Here is a 19,694-nt window from a genome sequence, read left to right as displayed (position 1 = left end):
GTTCGTTTTAGCTGTGTAAAATCCAGATAAAGCATTTTCCCACCCCACCTCAAATGTATATTTTTATTCCATTTTAAAACTTAATAGTACACAGGTAACTCACAAGTTACGCATATTTAACTAGTGCGCATTCAGCTTTACAAACTTAGCAAATAAAAACAAAAACGGGGTGGAAAGTGGGCAGGTGTCTGGGGAGAAAAGACTTTGGCAATTACACTCACCATTGAACCCAATGTGATTTGACTCTATACCCAACTTTGGCTTTATGCACTATCCCAAGATGCAGCCCTGGTGTAAAATACATAAATAACCTGTCATCACTAATAAATAAAATGCTATGTCTAACAACACTTCCATTTTGAATAGCTAACTATTGCTACTTGCTATGATCAATAATACCAATTTCTTCTGCAGCCTGGGATGGAGACAACTCTTCCACTTCACCTTCCACTTCACCTTCATCTTCTTCTTTTATGGTACTACTTTCTAGGCATAGAAAGAAAGAAAAAACACATGGACACATATATGTATTCAGTGTTGTGGACAATCGTTTTATTTGTTCCCATTATCTTCTCTCTTACTATGTAAGGACCCTGCCATTGGCTGCATCCACTAATGTTACAATCAGAACACCATCAAATGCATGCTTGTGAGAGCAGACAGGTGGGCATGTCCAGGGAGGAAAAGGCATAGATAACCTAACTGGGGGGGGGGGGATTTCAAATGCATATCAAGTAAGCACAGGATCTATAATCCATCTAGATTTAAAGCAGTATATTTAGACTGAGCACGAATGATTCTGGATTAAAAAAACACACTCACCACTATATTTTTGTGCTACAAATGGACTGATGTGTGTACACAGCCATAGTTTCAGATTCTGACCTGTCCTCACAAACCAAGTTACTATAATACCTTTTTGGCTGCCAGATGTTGTAACACTTTGCTGCACTGAACTTATTCCACCAGTGGTAATACCCTCTTCATATTCATCTGGCTCTTTGTCACTTAAGTCTTGGGCTATCAATGCCGCTGTAAGAGAAAATTAAATATGGAGAAGATCTGTCAAGAAAAGACAACTACATTTTCTACTATAAAAGGGTACAGCATACATTTTTACTGGGCAGCAGGGCACCAATCCAAAGGGAGCAGAGGAATCACCAGCTTCAAAGCCTTGCTGAGCTCTGCTGGCCTCAGGTGGTGCTTGTGCATTCCTCGCTCTTCAGCATTCCCCCCACCCCTTCTTGAAAAAGATTGTTCTTCCCAGCTCCAGGAATGGCATACTTCCCCCTGCTATTCTGGGGCCATATTGGGGAATGGAAGGGTTTTGAATCCAGCAGCCTCCCTCCAACTACCCCTGGAGCACTTCCTTTTTGCCTTCTCCACCACAAGTGGTGGGATAGCATGGCACACTTACATGAGAATAAACACAGCTGAACATAGCTTTTTTTCTGAGTAAGCATGCAGAAGACTTCACTGCAAACGCCTTGGAGTTTGATACTACTTGGATTACAATATGATTTAAATATCTGAAATTGCTAACCATACTATTTGGGTAATACTAGGGTAAACAACCTAGCGTCCTCTGGATGTTCTGTACTATAACTCCCATAATCCCTGACCAATAGCATGCTGGTTGAGGCTGATGTTTTAGTCTAGAGAGCACCAAGTTGCCTATCCCTGCTGTAGTAACATCAATGATTGCCTTTCAATGGGAAGGCCTTCCAATATAACACAAATAACTAAACACCTCAAATTTTACATAAAACAACTTCACCTTGCTCCTGGTACAGTTGTTCATTTTCCATTTTTTCTTTCACTTTCTGAATGCCTGCCTGAATTGCTTCATAGCGAGTCTGCTCAATGAGCTGTAATCTTGCCTCTTCAAATTGTGCTTTAAGAAGATCCTCCATATCAATAACCTAAATAGTCATTGAAAGTAAAGTATCAGGGGATTGTGGGAGAGAAAAAATTATGCCTGCACAATTTTTCTCAAAATATAGAAAGTGGAAACTTGAAGAGCCCCACCTCCTTATGTCACCTGCACCAATTGATGCACCTACTGCCAAGTCTGGTAACGAAAGCTGAAACCTCATAAAATAGAAGTTAACCTTCTTTTGATGTCATTTATTTTCATTGAAAAATATTTTTCAAGGATCCTTGTTTTTGCTACTGACCTATCCGTCCCTGTACCTTTAAATCTGATATATATCCCCTCACCTTTATGGCAAACCCTTTTTTTACTAAACATCTCATTGGGGACCGCCCACCCCCCATTTTTTCTGCAATATCCTTGGAATCTCAAACTGGGCACTTAGGACAGCCCAGCCCACTTACTCTTTGCACCACTGGGCAGTGTGCAGGCAGAGGGAACTGCTCGTCTGATTGCTAAAACTCTATGGTGCCACCTCTGGAAACACTGAGATGGTGAACTGCAGCTTTCACCCCAGCAGGATCAGGTGACTGAGGAAACCAATAAGGACCCATCTGGCCTTTCATAATTGCTGTGTCTGGCCTGACTCCTCCATTGGAGCAACTTATTGCTTATTGTGTAGGTTGAGATGCAAGCCCTGCCTGAATCTGCGTAGCTACCAATCTATCTACCAGCATGAGACCTGGTCTCATACCTTGACTTTTGTTTATTCAGGATCCTATCTTTGGTTCCTTGTCAGCAAAACCATCACATGACTGGGAGCCTTAATGCAATTTAAATAAAATAATCTATAGACTAAATTATTGTCATTTATACACAAGTATTAATTTATACCTACCTTTCCCTGATAATAGTTTGCAATCAAGCCACACAAGGTTGTACGCCCAGATAATGGAGGTCCAAATACTACTACTTTACAAGGTGGAAGAGGCATAGGTGGTAGAAGATAGGGACGGGGATTCAGCATAAACTTCTTCAGGGCTTCTTCACTTGAAAGCATATACATCTTACCTAAGAAGCTAAAAAGAAAACAAAATCATAGAATGACAGGCTTAGGATGATTGTACTCACATTAAGGTACACTGGATTTTGGCCTACCCAAGGGCATAGTCTGTTGATCCCATGATAATTTCCCCTTGTTTTAAAGCAACAGGACATGCTCGTCCCCATCTGCTGCGACGCCATCTGTATCTAGGTGCTACAAGTTTGTAGGCTGCAAGCACCCGGAACAGTTCATCCTGTATGCCAAAACAAAAGAATTAAAGTGCTACATTTATTTTACAAAGTGATCAAATATCTTCACATATTTCCAAAAATTACTGCACTACATTTACATACTACAGATATGTAACTTTGCCTATGTAGGGTACTGCACAACCATAACAAGGGCCATAGGAGTTAAGGGACATGGAGAGGGAAAACTGTAATTTATTTATTGTAAATATTTATATACTGTGCTATTATGAAAACATCTCAAGGTAGTTGCATCAAAAATGCAAGAAAAATAAAATAAATCTAGCAGTGTTACTTGTTAGTATAAAATTTAACTGAAAAAGGTATGACAAATGACTGGCATCAGTAGCCTGCAAGTATAGGTAGGCCTTCATAAATAAGTAGAAACTAAATCATCTTATGCCTTATTTCCATGGGGAGGTTAAAGAGTGGGGGCCACAACAGAAGAGGCTCTCTTCCTGGCCTCCATACAATGAGGTTCTACAGGCTACTGCACAGCCACAAGGGCCTCATAAGATGACAATCTAACCATGTTAACGATTATTTGTTTTGGAAAGGTGACAAACAAATGGGGGTGGGATTAAAATGTTGGACAAAACAAACAGTGCTGAGCTGATGAATCAGGATCAACTATTTGGGAGCCTCATAGAATATATGCTTCTAGTTTTGTCTTGCGCTTCTGCTAAATAAAAAATAAAAGATTTCTTAAGTCTATATCAGCATTAAATGTCATTGCCACCTTTGCATTATAATGTGCTATTGCTATTGCTGCAGACAACTAACTATAACACATGCAAATATCAAGCTTACGTTATCCAGTCCATCCAACATGTCTTCCTCACCACTCTGCAGTTTGGTTATAAGAGCTCCATTTCGTAGGCCCATGGACTGAAGACGAGCTATTACTGTCTAAACAAAAACAAAAACTTTTTGCATAAATGGTCCTTTATACATTTAACTGATATCACATATGTACTTGTCGAAATACAAAATCAAACAGGAATTGGCAATTTACTCAGGTACCCCTCAAAAGTAATCAACAATGTTTTTAAACAATGGAAAGAAAAATTCTAAATGGGGTCAGAGAGGAATGGATTCACTGACACTTTCAATGTCCTGTAGGCTTCTGCTGACTAGGGCACAAGTAGGTGGGGGCAGTTTCTTCCTGCTTTTTCACTGTAGCAACTCCAGGCTGGCACAGCTGAGGAGCTTGAGGATTAGGCCCTGCAGAAGACCTACAGGACCCTGCCCCAGAAATGCCCTATTTCAGGCTTTCCTGCTACTATTAGCAATAGTTTTGTGTCTGCTTGGGCACAGCTGAGGCCTCTGCTGCAACACAGGACTGCATTATTTTATCTCCATCAAAAAAACATACCAGCTGCAATGCAGAGTCCTACAAATGAAAGGCTTTCCATTTTTGAAAGGACAATATCTGCACATGTGAGGGTTTCAACTGTTTCCTTCAGATAAAGAGTTCACAAACGGAAGCTCTGTAAAAGTCCTGTTGTCCTGAAAAAAGTAGTACTGGAATTGGGGACAGCTCCTTCCAATGAAGGAGACCAAGCCTCTAAAGCAGATAAACCTCTACCACTGAAGGAGAACAATATTCTACATTTGACTGTGCAGGAAAGTTCATGTGTGAGAAAGGTTTGTACAGACATCACAACATTCATGAGATTCTGGATCAGAGCATGTCTCTGTATTGCATCTTTATTAAGAGTTCAATCTAATAAAATCCATGTCCCTGCAGATAAAACAAAAACCTATCTGAGTATCATATTCCAAGCATACTAAATGAGCCTGTTTCTTGTGAAACGAGCACAAGGCACTGGTGAAATATTTCATGATAGCTAGAATTGAGGCTAGTAAGCATGGAAATATTCTTGAGCTGCTCGCAAAAAAATTTGCTACAGTGTTTTTTGTGCACAGTATATTTATCTCTGTATGTGGGAAGAGACTGATGATCATCCTGATGTAGAAAACTATTGAACCAATATTTTTGGATGTAACTAATTATTGAACTAATGACTGTCCTTAACTATATGGGCTCAACAAGCTTGTAAATGAGGCCATAAGTGTATTATACAACTGTCCCAATACTCTGATAAATTTTATTAGACATACTAAAATAAAGGAAGCAGGTATCAGTTTAAACAACAAAAAAGCTGCAAATAATAATCTGATAATAATCAATTAATCATGCTTCTTTTGAGAGGAATATATAACAATTGCTATGTACATACTGCAATGAGTTCTTCGGCAGGTTTATTTCCATCTAGTTCAAACAGGTACTGGGAATCCTGCTCAGCCATTAATGTCTAAAAGTGAATAAAAAAACAACAACCAGAAGCAAACATGCTTTATGCATACAGCTGACTGAAAAGACTACACTGCTATCCAATTCTGTTCCCTTCCAGTCTGATTTCAATTACTTATTTGAGAACAGTTTATAAAACTGTTTTTTGACATTCACTTCTGTACAACGCTTTATGAATAGTAAATGTCTAAAATAGTAGCTGTACTAATTCAGGGTATTATATTCATGATATTATATTAGGGATTATTGTGCACATAGATGGAATTGCCTTCACACAAAAGACTCACGAGTACAATTGCACTTGTAACTATGTTGTGGCATGTAGCAAGAGATAAAGAAGAGATGTAGTGCAGGCAGAATAGCAATGCTAACTATCCTATCCACTTTGCCAATACTGGGAACACACCTTGATCTAAAACGAGGCTGGATCTTAATCTTAACTCAAAACTACAATACTAGTCAAAGCAGTAGATCATAAAATAAGCAACTGATATTCTTTTATCACCAAATGTAGATATCACAGAATTGTTGAGTTTGAAGGGGCCGCAAGGGTCATCTAGTCGAACATCCTGCAATGCAGGAATCTTTTTGCCAAACATGGGGCTCAAACCCATTACCTTGAGATTAAGAGTCTCATGCTCTACCAACAGAGCTATCCCAGTCTTAGTGGCATGACAAACAGTTTTCCAACATGCATACTGAATGCCCATACTTCCAGTACAAAGACACTACCCATATCCCTGTAAACAAAAAAGCTAGGTAGGAAAAGAATGTATTACCCTACAATTTATGTTTTAGAGTTCTACTTCCTTATGCATGGGCCCAATTCAACCACCCAGTTCTGTGCTGTTACAGCTGTGATGAGTAACTACAACATGAATGGTTTATAGGAGCAGTGGGCATTTGTGTTATCATCAGTATAATTTACGAGCATAGTTCTCACAGGGCACATGTGGTGATTAGCAATATCAAACACATTTTGAAGAAATGACAATCAGGTACTTAAAAACAACAACTAACTTACTTGTAGAAGTTGTAGCACCGATCTCATCTTGTTCTTACCTCTAAAGGGCGTAACATAATGTCCTTATAGATTGCAACTTTCTCTTGTATGTTTTCTAAAAAATCTTCTGGTCTGTGCACTAAATGTGGCAAAATTTCTGTCAGCATGATCTGATCAGCTATTGCCTAAGAGTACAACAAAAACAAAAAACACACTTTGCTTCATTATAATTAAAAATAGAATATACCAAGCTTGCTTCCATTTCCTACTCAAGTATTTACAGAATGAAAAATCTAAACAGTGGCACAAAGGCGTTTTCAATTCTATAAATGAGAGCTCTGTGTGAGCACCCTCTATATTGTGTGCATAAAGCCTGGGTGTGCCTTGGGGTCACTAGACTGTGGCCTTCATGGATTGAAGGTAGTGGACTGAATCCAACTAAGTCAGGGATGGGAAAATCAGTCCCAGGGACCAAATGCCTCTCTACCTAGCCCTCTAGACTCTCCCCTGGCCACACCCACTCTCCCCAGACCACAAACCTCACTGGCCCTGCTTTGCAACCTCCTTGGGTGTTTTTACCTGGTTGGAATGCATCCCTGAACTCTGATGATATTTCTAGCTTGTCTGGATGGAGGGCAGAGAGCATTGTGCAAGTGCGGGTAGAATCTAGCCTACCGGTAAAGGTAAAATTCACATTTGTTGCTTCACCCACTTTTGCCCCTGACCACACCCACCACTGGCATGTCCCACACTCCACTCCACCAGTTGCCCAGAGGAGGATGCATCCCTTTGGCTGAAAACAATTCACTGTTCCTGAAGTAATGCTAAGAGTAGACCCACTGAAATAAAAAGATGTTGACCAACTTAAGTCTGTTGATTTCAATGGGTCACTATAGGCTGCAGCTGGTTACAACATTCCAAATGAGGAATGTTTCTTATGAATGCAGACAAATCAGACTGGAATTTAAACAGTGTCTCCAATGATCAAAGGTATGGTGTTTTTTCATCATTCAGTATACCTCAATATGATCCTCTAGTCAATCCTGCATTCTTGTATACCAAATTCTGGAACTCATTTACAGTGGTACCTCGGGTTAAGTACTTAATTTGTTCTGGAGGTTACAGACACTTCAGGTTACATATGCTTCAGGTTACAGACTCCGCTAACCCAGAAATAGTATCTCGGGTCAAGAACTTTGCTTCAGGATGAGAACAGATATCGTGTAGCAGCGGCGTGGCAGCAGCGGGAGGCCCCATTAGCTAAAGTTGTGCTTCAGGTTAAGAACTGTTTCAAGTTAAGAACAGACCTCCAGAATGAATTAAGTTCTTAAGCTGAGGTACCACTGTAGTTTGTCAGAAAGCTACAATTCCAAGCATGAACTGTAGTTCCCAGGTTTCTTTGGGAAAAGTCATGACTATTAAAGTGTACAATAATACTCTACAATTACAGGACTCGTTTTTTCATAGATGATTGCCAAAGCCTGGCCTAATAAACAGTGTAACATATTTTATGTTAAAACTGATGTTTGGCATGCATAGGTAAGCGAATAATTCATTAATATGATGTCTTTCCTCCCCTTTCTAAATACATTTTTATAGCTACCTGCTTCAAGCCTTAAAGATCAAGACAGGATAGACCAGGGGTCTGCAACCCGCGGCTCTGGAGCCACATGTGGCTCTTTTACACCTTTGCCGCGGCTCCGCGGCGGATACTAGCGAGGGGAGGAGGCGCATTGTGCACACCAACACTCCCCACTGTGACGGGCGCTGTACTGGCTGTGACGTCGCATGGGGGCAGTGCGTGCGTTAGTCACGCACCGTCCCAACGTCACCTTCCTGCCCGCCCGCTACATTGTAAGGGGCATGTACGCTGGTCACTGTTTTGAAGGGGAGTGAAGAACACACACACACACACAAAAAGGTAACTTGTTAATTTAACGTTTATTTCTATGAGGAGGAGTAATTCTGAGGGGTCAAACAAAGAAATAATAAAAAGTGACAAAAAAGTTATTTTTATAATGACGAGTTTTGCGGCTCCCAGTTTTTTTTCCTTCGGAAATGGGTCCAAGTGGCTCTTTTTGTCTTAAAGGTTGCAGACCCCTGGGATAGACATTCAAGTAAGTTTACTAATTCACTAAGCACAGAGAAGAGTCTATTATATTGTATGTATTATTGTTAAGGGCATAAATTATTTTCAATTCACTGAAGAGGATATTTGATATATGTGTAAGATAAGATAACTGTACTAGAAAAGAAGTATTTTATTTGAATTCTATCTAGGAAGCAATTTTGTATTCAATTACAAATAGAATTGAGTAAAATGTATTCAACATTGTTTCTGAACAATTCCCAAGTCTTCCTTTACTTGCAGTATTCTTAACCTTACCTGTTTAGTTAACCTGGTTAAGTTACCTCATTTGTCTCCTCTTCTTCTTCCTCTTCCTCTTCTTCCTCTTCTTCTTCCACAGATTTACGTGGCTCTTTCTTCTTTTTCTTACGCTTTTCAATAATATCAGGATCCCACTCTTCTCTTTGATATATTTGCCCTGTTTCAGGGTGCTGCCTTAGTCCACTGATTCTTTGGCACAAATCATAGTCAGGACACTAGTGAAAAATAGGGGGGATGGGATGTTGTTTACATAATAATATTGTTCATCTTTAAGATTAAACATAATACCATAGTGAGTCTCAGTATGAGCTATGTTGGAGGCAAGCCACAACTGTATTTTGGCTCTGCAGAGCCTAACACCTGCCTGGGATCGCTCTCCTTGGTATGCTATAAAGAAGGACAGAACTTGGGAAAGACTGAGCAGCAGCATCTAGTTAAAAGAAATTATAAAATTAAGTGCCATATTGCCTTAGCATGAGAGGCACAGCAGGAACCGACAGAACCCTTTCTGGGTGTCAAACAAGTGGTGAGCCAGGAATGTAAACTCTTTACAGAAGCAGGAATTGAGGGAGGAGGGAAGGAAATCTGCACAGTGTTCCCAGTGTGAGTTTTCTCATCATAAACCTCTCATTGACGATACTGTGCAGAGTCCCAACCCCCAAATACTAGGACTCAGTAAAACCTCTTTAAAGGAAAGATGAGGACTTGGAGTTTTGAGAACACTCATAAGTTGGCTGCTCTCATATGGGGGAGACTGCAGTACAATAATAATAATACAAGTTGTATCATTATATCCCCCTGAACAGCAAGCACTGCAGAAAAATGTAAAAGAGGAATGCAGTGGTGGACAATTTCTTTAAATACGAGGCTATTTTGTTGAAAGCTTTGACTGGCATTATTGCACTTAACCTCCTTCAGGTCTGGATCCTGAAACAAGAACTTTCATATCTGTCATGGAAATTGTATTTGATAGGTCCTCTTCCATCCTAGTAAAGCTAAAAGAGAGCTTCACAGTTTTGTACATTTTTTAAGGTTGTGCACTAACCTTGCAACTAAAATTAAAGTGTAAAATTAACATCTTCAGAAAATAAAAGGGAAATCAGAAGCTGTTTCCAGATAGCAGTAAAAAGGGATGATTTTGCATACATGCACATCACTAGTCCTATACAGGGTCTAGTCCAATTCAGTACTGTTTGGTTCAATGTCACCAGGCAGTGGATCACTTTATTCAGCAAAATGTTCATCCAGCCCCTCTGCCCTAAGCTAAAGTGATTGTCAGCATAACTGCTGCTAGGGGGAACTTCAAATGACTAACCATGGGATCACCAACCTTTTGGCACATTTGAAGTGTTGAGAAAGTGCCATGGGCACCAGAGAAAATGTTAACTTTGGGAGAAACCAGAACCTTTGAATGAAACAACTAGAAACCTGGTATTAAGCTAATTTTTACGCAAAGTAGGTCCACTGAAATAACTGGACCTAACTTAGTCATGTTCACCAGGGCTTTTTTCCTAGAAAAAGAGGTGGTGTAGCTTTTTTAGGGGGAGCACCCACCTAAAGTAGTTTAACTATTTTTTTGGGGGGGGGGAGCACGCAGCCAAAGTTGTCACACAGCTCCAACTGATGTGCCACCATACTGCAATGCTACAGAGCTGCCAGAACGCATCAAAGGGGTGCCAGAATTCACAAAAGAGGTGCTGGAACTCAATTCCAGTGAGTTCTGGCTAAAAAAATGTCCTGATGCTCACTCATTTCAATGGATCCACTGTGACTAAAAATTAGTTGAATTATCTGAAATATTTCGCTCCACAGGTATAATCACATTTGCAGAGTAAGTAGTAGATTGACTAAGAAATAATAAAAACTGACATTACCTTAATATTAATCAGGAAATCTGGTTTTAATTTTGCATTTCTAATTACGTCAATTTGTTCTGGTATACTCATGTGTTCTTCAGAGAGAGAAGGAAAATCACAGAGAACATAACCTATGGGAAAAAACACACGTCACCCATTAAAAAACACACTATTTAATGGGTTGTTGTTTTAAAGTCGAAAATATACAAATTTTACAACCACTTTTACAGAATAATAAGTGTGTAACTGATGTTGTTTGACAAGGATGGGGGGGGTCCTAGAAAAATCTTGTGTGAGAACATCAATGTTCAATCATGCAGTTATCTTGCTTTATGTGACACTAAATTAGCCAAAAAAAGGCTGTGCTGGGGCTGATTATGAGCATACTGTGTGACTATGAAGGAGGTGGTGTACCTTTCTCCAGCATCAGATTTAGGACGGTGTGTTCCACAAGCTTTGCTAAGGCTATATTGGTTGTCAAGATAGCCCCACAATTAATTGGTAGTTGTTGTAGCAATGAGCTTATATATATATATATATATGTATATATATATGCGCAAGTTTATGTTCACCTGCTTTGATATAAGCTAATTGGCTTGCTCTGATGTTATCATTATCTGTGGGCTTGGGGGCTGGGCTCTGAGACCAGAAAAGGGAACTATCTGTAAAGTTTGGGTATTTGTCACATATATCCTCATCTAGTCAGCTGAAATGATGTATGCTGCTTTGTGTATAAAAAATGTATGCATGTTTGCTTGGGTGTGTATAAGTCATCTCCTTGCTGCAATGTCTGTCTTGTGTCTGTAAAGGCTAGGAGACCTGGCACGCTGCTTTGCTACACCTTCTTAATAAAGCACTAGAACTGGCCATTCTGGTGTATTTGGCATCCTTCTTTGGTATCCCTGCACCCAACCACTCCAACGGGCCTTCCTTTGGGCCTACGGTTCAGAACAGGGGGTATAGGCGGTTCTCCCACACTGGGCGCTGAGCAATAGGGGTGCAAAATTGAGAAGGTCCATTTAGGGGCATTAAATTTTGGCCTTGCATAGGGCTCCATATTATCAAAGATTACGATATTACCAAAGATTACTCTCATGCAGGGAGACAAAGCACTGCAATTTATAAGGTTTCCAAGAGATGGAATCCAAGAGAAGAAGCCCATATTGCTTTATTTCAAATAATTAGACAATGGATTGCTATGCATCCCTTTAATAAAAAATAAAAATTATGGGATGATTTATAATATTTATATGTTCATAGGTTGCACTGTTGCTAGCAAAGCATAATGTGCAAATGCATTCCCTTGTTACCTTATGTTCAGGGCTACCAAGTAACTAACATCGACCCCCCACCCCCATCATACACAATTCTGCCTTTAAAGAAGGATTTGGGGGAGAAAAGAAGTACCAAAGTGAAAAACCTCTGGAGATTCAATCTTTTTCATAAGCATCTTTATAATCAAGTCTTCAGGTATAGCTTGACCTTGATAGAGCAATTCATTACACTAAAGAAAAAGCAAAACAAAACATCATATTCTGCATACATAAAGTAAAATACATAATTAACACACATTAAAATAGGCAGCTACCTAATAACCATTCAGACTATTCACACATCTGGCCCGGCTTTTTTTACTCTGAAAATAGCTCCACAAAATCTCCAGAATCATAGAATCATAGAATCATAGAATCAATCATAGAAGGGACTCTGAGGGTCATCTAGTCCCACCCCTGCAATGCAAGAATCCTGCCCACAGCCATCCCTGGGTGGGTTCAAACCACCCATCTTCTGGTTAACAGCCAGGCCCTCTGATCCCTTGCACCACTCAGGGCATCTTTCACCACATCTTTTACTTCTTCTTTTTAACTGAAGCAACACTGAGATGAAATGGACCATCACTAACATAGCCTTAAAAACAAAATATGCCCAATAAATCAATTAAAAAGTACAAGGGCTCTACCTTGATTCCATATTCTGTTTCTGCTGTTATGTTCTCATCAATAAGCTCTGAAGCTAAAAATGTTACATCATAGAGAAAGAGATTACCATTTATTAGAGTTGACTTCTGGATGCATATGCACATTCAACACAACAGAGTTTAGATTACTTTAAATAGTAATTAAACAGCAACAATGTAGAATGATCATACAGATCATGATACACCCCGCTTCTTTAACTACCCCTCCACCGTGGGATGTAAATGCAATCCCTTTGCTAGATGTGCATTTCACAATACGGAGATGATGTCAACATGGGAAGATAGGTATATGCTTAAATAGTTATATGTGCCTCAATAGAGGGCCTTTTCTTTGGTGTCTGTAGTCTTTGCTAGCCCCGTCTTTTCTCTCTTGTGAGAACATGGCTGATTCTGTTTGGGAAACAGGATGAAGGACTATGTAAGAGCCCTTATGGATCAGCCATAGCAACCAACCAATTGTGTATGAGAATCCCACAAACAGGACATGAAATAAACAGCCTTTTCATTATGTTGTTTCTCGGCACCTGATATTCAGAGGCATAATGTCTTTGATTCTAGATATATAGCCATTGATACCCTTATCCTTCATGAATCTATCTTCTCTCCTTCTAAAGCAACTTGATGAATCCCATAATTTATGCGCTGTGCGAAAATTAAAAATAACCTGTACAGAAGACCTTTGGAGACGGGAACAGTATAGGTATATTGAGCTGTTGTCTAAATCTTCAACCTTTGTACGGTTTAGGATTTTTTATTTCTAATTTTAATTTGCATTTTTTTTCATGGGTTAGGAGAATTTTGGCATGTGTTTTTTTAAAAGTTTAAACCGTTGGCTGACTCAATTTTTTTAATGCAGATACCAATTATTATTTTAAAAAGAATAAAGAAAAAGCAAAGCAGACTGCATGAATTCACAGCTGCATAAATAGAAGAAGAAGAGTTTGGATTTGATATCCCGCCTTTCACTCCCTTTAAGGAGTCTCAAAGCAGCTAACATTCTCCTTTCCCTTCCTCCCCCACAACAAACACTCTGTGAGGTGAGTGGGGCTGAGAGACTTCAAAGAAGTGTGACTGGCCCAAGGTCACCCAGCAACTGCATGTGGAGCAGCGGAGACGCGAACCCGATTCACCAGGTTACGAGACTACCGCTCTTAACCACTACACCACACTGGCTCAATAACTAATAACTAATTTATCTTCATGCTGTAGATTTACTAGAATCTAAACATAGCCACTTAATCCTCAATCTGATTAAGAGTTTTGTGATGTTTTCATTGGCCTAATAAAAGCATTGACTTATTAGGGATTTTCAAAGTTAAAAGGCACCCTCTGCCAATGTTGGCTTCAGAAAGCAGCATTTATATCAAGAAAACAGTAGCAGAAGAAAGGGGAAAGCACTTTTTCCTCCCCTCCTGTTCTCTGATCTTCAAAGTAGCTATGCAAGCTGACAATTAGTTTTAAAAAGGTGAAATATTCTAATTATAGATATCCTGCATCATGAAGTGTGGTTTTATCCACCAGAGGGCTCCCATGTTTTTCTAAGTAATGAAATCCAAGAACACCAAGATTTGTAAACGGACAGTTAATTACAAAGAACTAAGTTAAAATAAGTTACGCGCAGATTTAATGAAAACTTATAGTGTGGTTTAAAAGTTGAGAGATTCTAGTCTTGCAAATATATTTGATTCTTTGGAAATGACTGTAATTTTTCACCAAGGGTAGAATTTCAGAGAAGCACTTATTTCTGAAACAAACAGGTAAACCTCTGTTGCCTTCTCAGCCTTTTACTCAGAATCCTGCTGATGCCAGATCAGTCCCAAGCAAGCAAGTGAGAATTCAATCACTGCCCTGCTGTGTTCATTCTTGCAAATTTAAGCAAAGTAACAGCTCCCAAGGAAATCAGATAACCTGGGGAACTATGGTTTGTTTCTGAGGGGCAGAATGAACTTGCGGAAGAACTTAAAATTGAAAGAAGAAAAAGAACAGGTAGCTGAAGTGGCAATGAGGTTTTCAGTTTGAACCTCAGAGAGAACCTGTATCCCCTTTAAATCACTTCACAGCCGTAAAAGATGTTACTGTGGTAGCTATGCCTCCTGATTCAATTCAGCCACCAATCTTTTTCTGCCCGCTGAAGGTAAAATGAGATTGTCCTTGTTTCACCTAGCAAGAGGGGAAAGGTGTGTGACTAGATGGAGGGTGACGTGCTGAACGGGAGTGGGGGGGGGGCAGAAGTTGGGGCTACAACATGCAGCTCTAGATTGTGACCTGCACTTTAGGTGAGGCTGAAAGGATATTGTTTCTTATCTAAGCCTCCTTAAAAAAAAATGTAAAGAAGGTTTTATCTTGTACGTATTATCTTTTTCAGTATTTCAAAGTTTTCTTCTAGCATTTCCAGACCAATATCAGGTTCACCTTTTCAACTATGATCCTGAAACTTAATATCTAAAAAAAATTCTGAACCGGTCTGACTCTCCCTTATTGGCTTCTATATAATTGAAGGAAAACTGAAGTGCTATATAACTGAAGTAAAATTTGCCCGTGACCAAAATGTAAAAGGGGGGTTAAAAAGTGTACATTGCATACAATAAATGAAAGACGCTCCTGCAACTCTGAACAAACAAGACCATAAGAATAAATGAACTTTGCTGAACCAGACTAAATACCCATTTAACACATTTTGTTTCCAACACTCTTATAAAAGCTGGCAAGCAGGGCATGAAGGCAGCATTTTTAAAAATTATATTATTATTATTATTAGTTCCCTTTTACTATTAAAGTTCTTAACTTCTGAAAACAATGGGAAAGATGCATATTGCTTCATTAATCTGACTGACACATGTAATTTCAAAAATCATTAAAAAAAATCTAATAAGTGACATATTGTCTAACATAATATTGCTTATATTTACCATCTATGAGTGTGCATTTCCAGATCTGGGCTAATTTTTTAGCTAATGTTTTCTTCCCAACACTCTGAAAAAGAAGATAAATAAACATAAGAAGTATTGTTTAAAACTAGAATAATCCCTGCAGTGCTTCAAATGTAACATAATATAATGGAAAGACAAAGACTAAAAGCCTAATTTTTATTATAGACCTGTATTTATGGATTTGAAATGTGCAAGCCAGAAATCATATTTTTCATCCCTGTATCTGATAGAATATATTCCATAGCTTCCATTTTTATACTAAACTTAAAACTGTACCTTCTGTTCCTTGCTTACTTTCACAGCAAAAACATATTTGACATTTTAAACTTGCTAGCCCTGGAAAACCAAAGTAACTGAAGTGATTAGATTCTACCTCCTATGTGATAAACATATTTACAATTAAGGTTCCATGCTGGGCTTGGATGGGGTATAAAGTTAACTAAAGTAAATTTCTCCTACTACATTAAAACCAGTAGTGGTGTAAAATATTATAGTATATAAACTCAGCTAGTTCTTGTACCTTACTACTTAAATGTGTGCCTAGGGGATAGTTTTATGCATAAAAGCAAGAGCTACTCCTTTCTGGAAATTGTAGTCCGCCTGTTGTCACACATACAATCTTCTGGTCAGGATTGAGCTCAGGGAAATAATCTGAAGTAGAAACACTGGGAAAAAAACACACTGATTGGCTAGGCACCTGTGCCAACATAATCCATCCTCTCTCAGGAACAGTTTTTCAAGTTATAAGCAAAGTACAGGTTTTAATTTAAAAAAACCAAAACAAAACGAGACACAATATACCGTATTTTTCGCTCTATAAGATGCACCAGACCACAAGACGCACCTAGTTTTTGGAGGAGGAAAACAAGAAAAAAAATATTCTGAATCTCAGAAGCCAGAATAGCAAGAGGGATCGCTGCGCAGTGAAAGCAGCAATCCCTCTTGCTGTTCTGGCTTCCTGCATTCGCTCCATAAGACGCACACACGTTTTCCCTTACTTTTTAGGAGGGAAAAAGTGAGTCTTATAGAGCAAAAAATACGGTAATTGTTTACATGAATAGCTGCAGAAATAACGAACAGCTTGTATATTTCAACAAGATTTAAATTTGGACAGAATTGAAGGGGGACCAAAAGAATGGGGGAGACCAAAAGAATGGGGGAGGGACAAACTACCAGTCAGGAAATCAGTATTTGTTGCATGAGTGCCCATTGAAGAGCAGCTGTAACAAGAAGCCAGGCTCAGGGCTGCAGGGGCTAAAAAAACACGGTGGCTCCGGTTTTTAATAAGCATGGTGGGTTCCTTAACTTTTCCTGGATTGTGCCTATCACATAGAAGTAAGTGCATCAAATGTACAACTGCTGCTTTACCTTCTTGATCTGTTTTGACAAAATGCACCCTGAAACTCAGTGAAGAGACTTTTGAGAGAAATCTAGGACTCAGCTACATTGCCAAAGAAAAAGCGTCTTATATGCATTCTTTATACATTCTAACACTGTGACACCAGATGGCACTGTGGAGTTCTGTTTTTGCTAACCCAATTTCTCATAAATGTTGCAACACGTTTAACTGAAAAAGTTCTTTGTTGTGTGCAGATCCGGCACTACTCAAAACAGACACTAACATTTTGGCAATGTGCACAATGCTGGATTTGCTGAATCACATCCAATATATTTAGCTTTGAGATATCTCAACACCAAGCTTCACAATAACATATTCATTATAAACTTCTAATGAAGCTAATTTAGTCAGTGGTAAAGGATCTGCTTAGGGCTTGGAAGGACTGGAGCTCCAGTCAGCCTGATCTTATCACTGAGATTTAGAAATAAATCTCACTGAAATGGGTGTATTCTCAAGATTCATATCTGAGAATATAAATATGCTCATTTGGAAGTTATTGCTTTTACAGTCAATGGTTTCAGATGAGACTGTGATGCTCAACATCCTTACTTAGAACTAAAGATCAACCATGTATTACTTTAATTACTGTACATGGAATCACCTCTAGGTAGTGGCTTCTCCATATTGTCACCATAGTGTGCAACAGAGCACATCATGTCACCCTTCTTAGACTCTTCGAGTTGGAAGGGACCCAAGGGTCATCTAGTCCAGCCACCTGCAATGCAGGAATCTCAGCTAAAGCATCCATGGCAGATGGCTATCCAGCCTCTGCTTAAATACCTTCAAGGAAGGAGACTCCACCACCTCTTATGGGAGTCTGCTCCACTGCTGAATAGCTCTTACTGTTAGAAAGTTTTTCTGAATGTTTAGTCATAATCTCCTTTCTTGTAACTTGAAGCAATTGCCTCAAATCCTACCCTCCAGAGCAGGAGAAAACAAGCATCCTCCCTCCTCCATGTGACAATCCTTAAGATATTTGAAGATGGCTATATCTCCTCTCAGTCTCCTCTTTTCCAGGCTAAACATACCCAGCTCCTTCAAGAATTTCTCATAAGGGTTAGTTTCAAGACCCTTGATCATCTTGGCTGCCCTCCTCTGCACACGTTTCAGTTTGTCAACATACTTATTAAGTTGTGGTGCCCGAATTGGACACCGTGTTCCAGGTGTGGTCTGACCAAGGCAGAATAGAGTGGTACTATTACTTCCCTTGAACTGGACACTATACTTCTGTTGATGAAGCCTAGAAAAGTGTCAGCTTTTTTTTGCTGCTGCATCATACTGTTGACTCATGTTATGCAAGACCCCTAGATCCTTTTCACACGTACTGCTGGTAAACCAGGTGTCCCCCATCCTATATTTGTGCATCTGGTTATTCCTGCCTAAGTGCAGAACCTTACATTTGTCCCTATTGAAATTCATTTTGTTAGCTTGTGCCCATTTCTCCAATCTGTTAATTCTGATTTTGTTTTCTGTGGCATTAGCTGCCCCTCCCAGTTTGGTGTCATCTGCAAATCTGATGAGAATCCCCTGAATTCCTTCATCCAAGTCCTTTATAAAGATGTTGAACAAGAATGGGCCCAGGACAGAACCCTGTGGCACCTCACTTGTCACTTTTTCCCAGGATGATAAAGAACCATTAATGAGTACTCTTTGGGTTTGGAAAGTCAACCAGCTACAAATCCACCTAATAGTTACCTCGTTCAGTGCACATTTTACCAGCTTCCTCACAAGAATATCATAGGCGACTTTGTCAAAAGCCTTACTGAAATCAAGATACACTATGTCCACAGTAGTTTCCTGATCTACCAAGTTTGTAATTCCATCAAAAAAAGAAATCAGATTGGTCCAGCATGACTTATTTTTGAGAAACCCAAACTATTTCTGATGGCAAGTTAGGGCTACCACAGAAACACTGCAAAGAATACAAAAGCACAATAAGATATGTAATTTATGCTACATATTACAACAGTGGTGTGGGTAAGTCATCCTGCAGAGGCCATTTCCATTGTTACTGAGCAATATGGAGGAAAAGTCTTTGATGGACTCCATTCATCCCACTAAGTTCAATGGGGCTTAATTCCAGCAGTGACAGAGCTTCATGCTCCAGCACTGGGGGGCAGAGAGCAGGCGGAGGCGACGTTCACCCTGGGGGAGTGGTACGCCGCCTGCAGGGGGGGGGGACAGCTGCGGGATCGCGCTGCAGGGGGAAGTGCGCTCCCCCCGCACTACTCTTCCTCCGCCAATGAATTCTAGGTAAGTGTATATACTTCCTATAGGTACACTCCCATTGGACACAGTGGGGTTTACTTCTGAATAAACATGTATAGGATTGTGCATCAAGTTATATTGTTCAAAATGCCAGTTTAATCAAACTGGAAATTCTTACGGGTTTCCCAAGGATGGCGAAACAGGTGGGCTTAGATGTCAGAAAGACTCTGTCAGCTTCGTCTTCATCATATATATCTACAAAGGGATAAGGTTGCTCCTCCTGTTGAGATGTCATCATTAAGCCTACATTAGGAGAAAAATGTGTTCAATATCAATATCACTATTACTTGCAAGAAAAACCAATTTACTGACAAGCCCTACATCACAATACCCTTTGGCAAAAACCAAGTGGTACCTTGGGCTACATACGCTTCAGGTTACACACTCT

The 19,694-nt window shown here is 39.6% G+C and overlaps 1 protein-coding gene across 4 annotated transcripts in view; it reads right to left on the bottom strand.

The window, feature by feature from the left end:
* AK9 (adenylate kinase 9) overlaps positions 1–19,694 on the bottom strand; it is a 61,996-nt gene that overhangs the window by 41,074 nt on the left and 1,228 nt on the right. For 2 of the 4 annotated variants that reach the window (XM_082216767.1, XM_082216766.1), the window contains exons 2-15: positions 19,425–19,549; positions 15,619–15,682; positions 12,692–12,744; positions 12,139–12,235; positions 10,750–10,862; positions 8,899–9,090; positions 6,546–6,671; positions 5,410–5,484; positions 3,977–4,075; positions 3,032–3,171; positions 2,772–2,952; positions 1,778–1,922; positions 916–1,032; positions 400–486 (exon numbers count right to left, since the gene is read on the bottom strand). In XM_082216767.1, coding sequence (XP_082072893.1) covers positions 400–486; positions 916–1,032; positions 1,778–1,922; positions 2,772–2,952; positions 3,032–3,171; positions 3,977–4,075; positions 5,410–5,484; positions 6,546–6,671; positions 8,899–9,090; positions 10,750–10,862; positions 12,139–12,235; positions 12,692–12,744; positions 15,619–15,682; positions 19,425–19,544 — 1,609 coding nt within the window. In that variant the 5' untranslated portion in view covers positions 19,545–19,549. Of the gene's footprint in view, positions 1–399; positions 487–915; positions 1,033–1,777; positions 1,923–2,771; positions 2,953–3,031; positions 3,172–3,976; positions 4,076–5,409; positions 5,485–6,545; positions 6,672–8,898; positions 9,091–10,749; positions 10,863–12,138; positions 12,236–12,691; positions 12,745–15,618; positions 15,683–19,424; positions 19,550–19,694 lie in introns of those variants that run through there. The other 2 variants (XM_082216768.1, XM_082216769.1) reach the window with 2 other exon arrangements.

Source organism: Podarcis vaucheri (assembly GCF_965113315.1).
Source record: "Podarcis vaucheri genome assembly, chromosome: 3".
Lineage (NCBI taxonomy): Eukaryota > Metazoa > Chordata > Lepidosauria > Squamata > Lacertidae > Podarcis > Podarcis vaucheri.
The sequence above is the reverse complement of the archived record's forward strand: the minus strand, read 5'-3'. Positions and strand labels throughout refer to the sequence as shown.